General features: G+C 40.1%; 1 protein-coding gene across 2 annotated transcripts in view; it reads left to right on the plus strand.

The window, feature by feature from the left end:
• The window catches only part of usp28 (ubiquitin specific peptidase 28), a 28302-nt gene that overhangs the window by 7688 nt on the left and 14369 nt on the right, over nt 1-6245 (plus strand). For both annotated transcript variants that reach the window (XM_005916099.3, XM_005916098.3), the window contains exons 6-11: nt 2468-2554; nt 2663-2800; nt 4837-4907; nt 5011-5087; nt 5165-5313; nt 5426-5553. In XM_005916099.3, the coding sequence (XP_005916161.1) occupies nt 2468-2554; nt 2663-2800; nt 4837-4907; nt 5011-5087; nt 5165-5313; nt 5426-5553 (650 nt within the window). The remainder of the gene's footprint in view (nt 1-2467; nt 2555-2662; nt 2801-4836; nt 4908-5010; nt 5088-5164; nt 5314-5425; nt 5554-6245) is intronic.

Here is a 6245-nt window from a genome sequence, read left to right on the forward strand (position 1 = left end):
CCATCAAAGCCTCATCAGCCAAGCTGTAATAGCTTAAGCAGTAAACAGTTTTAAGTTTAATTTTAGTTGACTGTAATAACCCTGATACCCACTAACATAAATTAATGTTGTATTTTTAATGTAGTGTATATATAACACATGTCGATATTAGACCCATATGACACTTGACCACAAAAGTATTCAAATTCATATTCAGAAAACATAGCGACACCTAGCATGTATTCTGTTGCATGAAACTCATCACCGATCTCCACCTGTTCTAACAGTCTCGCCTCTGTTGCTCCCAAGACCTAAATAGCTCTTGCACTTAGTTCAACAAACATTTATAGACTTGGAGTTTCCTTTCAAAGATTTCTAACTTCTCTTGATCCAGTGTCAATCATCACATGTCTGTTTTGCTTTCAGCAACATCTGTCACCTAGTTTTTCCATGGTAAAATTTGACCACACTGGGTTAAAATGTACAGTACAGACATCTTTTTAAAGCGAAAGCAGAACCTGTTCAGCTACACAAGAATCTCCCTTCTATCTCACCTTTTCATCAACCCTCTATCAAGCTAATAAAGTTAAACATCTTCCCGGTGAGCTTGAGCATACAGTATTAATCTGAGCTCTTAATTCTATTATAAGTCCATTCCAGCTAACTTAACTTTTCCAGGCCTATCAGGTAGCTCGGCAGAAACCAGAACCCTAACTGAGATACACCAGCTATATTGATAATTAAATAGCGAGCGAGGACGGAGTGAGCGGTGGCAGCCTGAGTATAAAGTAAACAGAAGAGACTGTGACTGTTTCTCTCTGTTAAACTCAGATATGCTTCCATATCCGTTAAGAAGTCCCACCCGCATATGACGGGCTTTTATCTGGAAATTGAAATGGGGGAAATAAGGCCGTATTGTTAGAATACAAATGGCACTCAGATCATACCTTTTTTTCTCTGTTTATTGTACCAGAGTCACTTCCTTGTTTTACAACTGAGCTGTTGTAGATTCAACAGAGCTTGACTCGTCGTCTCCCCTAGAAAATTTTTATGCTATCAGATTGAGGCTGAGTGACCACGTGACTCAGTTGTCAGCTCATATTTCTTCAATTATCCTTTGTGGACTAAATTGCAGTAAAACTGAGATAAACCGTAATTGAATTTCCCTCTGAAATGTAAATGCATATCTTGATACTCAGAAGTGCTTATAAGCTCCCATCAGCCCTGCACATGACACATAAGATTAGTATTAATGCATTTAGTTTATCCTGAGAAACACAGGTATCTTATGACAAATTGATATGGGGTTTGTTCCTGGCTGTAAAAATATTAAGCTATTGACATATACCGTTATAAAACCTTATTTTCCGACTTGCTGACTTCTTAGTCTTTTGCATATTTGTCACACTTACATGTTTCAGATGGTAATAAACTAGTGATTTGATTCAGGTGTGTTGACCCAGGGTAATATCTAAAACCTGCAGGACAGCGGCCTTTGTGGCCTGGAGTTTCCCCCACCCCTGTTTTACATCATCAATGTAACGTTTTTCCCCCCGAAAAAACCTAAATAAATAGCTCAATACATTTTTAAGTAATAAATTGCACCCATAAAATACGGAATGTAGCCAATTTATGTGTCTTTTATTATTATTTTTTGGCAATAATTTCAGGGTTCAGGCTTTAAAGGGTTAAACAGGCTGTTCATCCTCAAAAACCCTCCAATGTAGCTGAATTAAAGCAATTCTGGAGAGAAGAGTGGGCCAAAATTCCTCCACAGTGATATGAAAGACTCATTGCCAGTTATCACAAACACTTGATTACAGTTCTTGTTGCCAAGGGTGGCACAAGCAGTTATTAGCTGTAGGGGGCAGTTACTTTTTCACATAGGGTTGGATAGCTTTCTTCCCCTTAATAAATATACTCATCATGTAAAACTTTATTTTGTGTTTGCTCAGGTTATCTTTGTCTAGTTTTTTTCATGATCTGAAACATGTAAGTGTGAAAAATGTCCACAAATAAGAGATTAGGAAGGGAGCAGGTACTCTTTCGCAACACTGTATGTGAAGAAAAAAGAATAACAAAAAAACAGAGGATGTTGGCCTAATTTAGCCTACATTTTTGAATCCAGGTGAAACTACACCACAGTATTCATATGCAGATCAGCCACAACATCAAAACCTTCCACCAATTATTTAACCACCAAAATATCTCTGACCCGTTGTGGCATGGATACAGGACTTTGGTTGCTCTTTGTGGTTTTCGCAGTTGATGCTTTGGAAGTTTGGATGCTTGGTCGTTGCCTGTGCCTCATGTATTCCTCAAGCCATTCCCAAGCAACTATTTTTCTATATATATGTCCACATTTTCTCCTCAACCAAGTTACAATAAATGTTCTGCTGTAGCGATGATCTGCCATCTGGTAATCTCCCATATCCAACCTTCAGTGGATGGCTGGATTTATGTGCCTTGTTATGCTGTCTTGTTACAGTCACTCTTCCACCTGCCTGTGTTCAGGAGACTGGTTCTCAACTACCATCTGTCTGAGAAAATACTGGAGAAGTGTAAAAGCCATTCAGTAAGTAAGCTACTGTCACGAGTATATACAGAACAGGATAACACATAACTCTTCTTACTTTGCCGCTGTGATATAAGGGTGATGAAGTTGATGAGTTTACGTTAACAGGACAAGAGGAACATAGCCTTCATGCAGGAGCTGCGCTGCCTGTTTGCCCTCATGGTGGGCTCTACCCGCAGGTTTGTGGATCCTTCTGCTGCAGTGGAGTTATTGCGTGACGCCTTCAGGACCAATGAGGCCCAACAGGTACAAGATATGTACAGTATTTGTCTTTTTAAGGAACAACCTAACTCCGCACCTGCTTTTAATACTCTCTGACTTGCTGATAAAGCTGAGGTGTTCCTCTCTCAGATACACTAACCAGAGCACATCTGTCAGCACCTTTTCTGCAGGGCACTTCAGACTTCTGGTTTCTCTGAAATTTGTAGCCACTGCCTCATTGTTTCTCATTAACTACAGGGACATGTAGGCTTTAATGGTCAGCAGTCTCTCTATTTTTCAGCTGCTGTCCTTCTCAGACTCATTTTCTTTATTTTTTCTATTTTCCAGCTGAATATTTTATTTGTGTCTTTGAAGGATTTATAATGTTTTAACTCCTCTAAACCACCATGACAGAAACCAGCCATAATTTTCCAGAGCAAGTCTGCCCACAAACTTTTTTTTTTTAGTGTCCATTGTAATAGGATCAGCAGACGGCAGGCATCATTATCTGGGTTTTGCACTGAATCCATTAAATTTACATGCAGTCCGTGTTTGCCCTGACCTGCTCTTAGCCCAGTTCTGTCAGGGCCACTTTAGTTAAAAGAGGTTTGTTACTTCATCTGTAATAATTATGAATTTTAGGCTGGGACCTTCCAGTCCTTCTACCTGCAGATTTGCAAAGTCTACAGGGAGAGCAGCAACAAGACTGCTTAAGTGAAAAGAGCAGGCATTAAAGGAAGGGGCTGATCTCTGGGTGAATTCAGGAGGACTGTTTCAAGCTGATAGGAAGGCAAAACTCAAATAACGTCATACCGAGTTACAACCAATATATGCAGAAGAGCATCTCTGAATGCACAATATGCTAACACCAGGTGTGACCTCTGTCAGCTAAGAACAGGAAACTGAGGCCACAGTTTTTATGCACTCACCAAAATTGGACAATAGAAGATGTTGCCTGGTCAGCTGACTCTTGATTTCTGCTGCAACATTTGGATAATGGGGTCAAAATTTGGTGTAAACAACATGAAAGCACAGATCCACCCTGCCTCGACTCAATGGTTCAGGTCAGTGGTGGTGTTGTAATGGTGTGGTGGCACATTTCTTGGCACATTTGGGCACATAGTACCAACTGAGCATTGTTTAAATGCCTCAGCCTATCACATGTTGCCAACCATGCCGATCCCTTTAGACCACAGTGTACCCATCATCTGATAGCTATTTCCAGCAGAATAACGCACCATGCCACAAAGCTCAGATCATCTCAGACTCGTTTTGTGACATGACAATGAGTTCACTGTACTCATTTGGGCTCCACATTCACCAGATATCAATCCAATAGAGCACCTTTGTGATGTGACTAAACAGGAGATGCTCGTCACGGTTGTGCAGTCTACAAATGTGCAGCAACTTCATGTCATTTCCAGCACCTTGTTGAATCTATGCCATAATAATTAAGGCAGTTATGAGGGCACTATAAGGTTCATTCCAGCACTGGCAAGGTGTACCTAATGAAGCGGACGGTGAGATTATAAGCAGGCTGAAACTGTTTAAATAGGATGCCAATTTGAGACTCTTTTATTCCCCAGTAAAATTCACAGAAGGGAATCAGCTGAAGATTTAGCTAATGTGGCTGACTGAGTTCAAGTGTTCAGCATGCCAGAGGTAGTGCTATGCACACCTGGTCATCATTTAGTCTTGGTTTAAGACTTCCCAGTGGTCATGCAACAGGTGGTCATACACTTAGACAAGCTCCATTCACTGGGGAAGACCATGAGATGATACTGAAACAAGCTGATCTTTTATTAAGATTTTAATTAAGAGCTAAAAGACTTTTTCTTTATCTAACTTTCAGTGAAGATTGTCATGTAAATGTAATAATATTTAACCTTCCCATTTGTTGTTTATATGTTTATGTAGATTCAGCACATACTAATGTTCAGCAGTCCCTTTAGTTCTTAGACAGCCCTTCATTAGGTCTTTATACATCAGAGACAGAGTACAGAAAAAGCACATAACAGAAAGACAATTAAATAAATGACTCAGACAAGTAAATTGCCCTTTTTGAAATGTGTCCCTTTTAGGATGTCAGTGAGTTTTCCCACAAACTGCTTGACTGGCTCGAGGATGCATTTCAGCTGGCTGCCAGTGGAAAGTACGTTTTAAGCTGATGGCACCCAGCGTGTTTTGTCATTGTCATCTTTAGTGCACTACTGCTTGCTAAATTAATTTAAAATAATGCCATGTTTTACTTTTAGAAATGCAGAAGATAAACAACATAACCCCATGGTCCAGCTCTTCTATGGTACCTTTGTGACAGAAAGAAGACACGAGGGTATGAGTTTGGTCTTTTTATTGGTGTTGTCTATGATTTTCAGTCATCCTCTGGTATCTATGTGATTTTTTTCTCAGGTAAGATGGTATATAATATTGAGCAGTTTGGCCAGTACCCCCTGCAAGTCAATGGCTTCAACAATCTTGATGAATGCTTAGAAGGTGCAATGGTAGAGAAGGAGATTGAGTCGGTTCATTCAGAGCATCATGTCACATCTGGACGTGAGGTGAAGAATTTGATAAACTTAAAATTGAATCTCTCTTTGTGCAGCACGCTCGGCTAGAGTTTGTGAAATTTAATGATCTGCTAAGAAACTCTTTATTTATTCATGTTTTCAGAGATGGTTCAAAAAGCTACCACCAGTCTTGACATTTGAACTTTCGAGATTTGAATTCAACACCCAGCTTGGGCGCCCTGAGAAGATACATAAGAAACTGGAGTTTCCTCAAATCATTTATATGGACAGGTGAGTTTAAAAACAAGGGGGATGGTTCCAGACTAAGCTTGTTGATAACTTAGGCCGCGGTCATTTCCACCAAAATGATCATCCAACTTTATTCCATTGCAGAGATGGGCAGTAACGCGTTACTTGTAACGTTCGAGTAACGAGTAAAGTAAGGGATTACTATTGCAAAAACGGTAATTAGATTTTTTTTCCGTAGGAACGCTGCGTTACTAAAACCGTGATTTTTTGCGAGAATATCTCACGACAGTGACGTAAAGCGAGTGCGCCGTTAGTGACAACAGCTGTGTGCAGATCAACAATGGATCACATATCGATTGTGGGAGAGAGTATGAGCGTGCAGCGTGGAAGTACTGACCTTACTTTGAGTTTGATTCCATAAAAAGTGACAAAAACATTAGCGTCCATCGTGCGTGGGAAGAAAACTTCTTTTTACAGCGAAAAAAACCCCTAAACTTCCAAGCAAGCACCGAGAGCGCAACGAAACTCACAGAGACACTGCCGTATCCTTCCACTGACCGCTGCACAGGGTAAACCTCCGCCTACCGCAGTCCTGCTTTACAGGTGAAAATAGAGCAACAGGACCGCTGAGTCTTTGACTTTATTTATTTTCTGCTGTGTTTTACTTGCATCTATTTGAAAGAGTGAGTGTAAACAAAAAAAAATATTTTATTTTATGTGCTGGAATGTGCAGA

Source organism: Haplochromis burtoni, unplaced genomic scaffold (genome assembly GCF_018398535.1).
Source record: "Haplochromis burtoni strain Fernald_Lab_line unplaced genomic scaffold, NCSU_Asbu1 Contig_17, whole genome shotgun sequence".
Lineage (NCBI taxonomy): Eukaryota > Metazoa > Chordata > Actinopteri > Cichliformes > Cichlidae > Haplochromis > Haplochromis burtoni.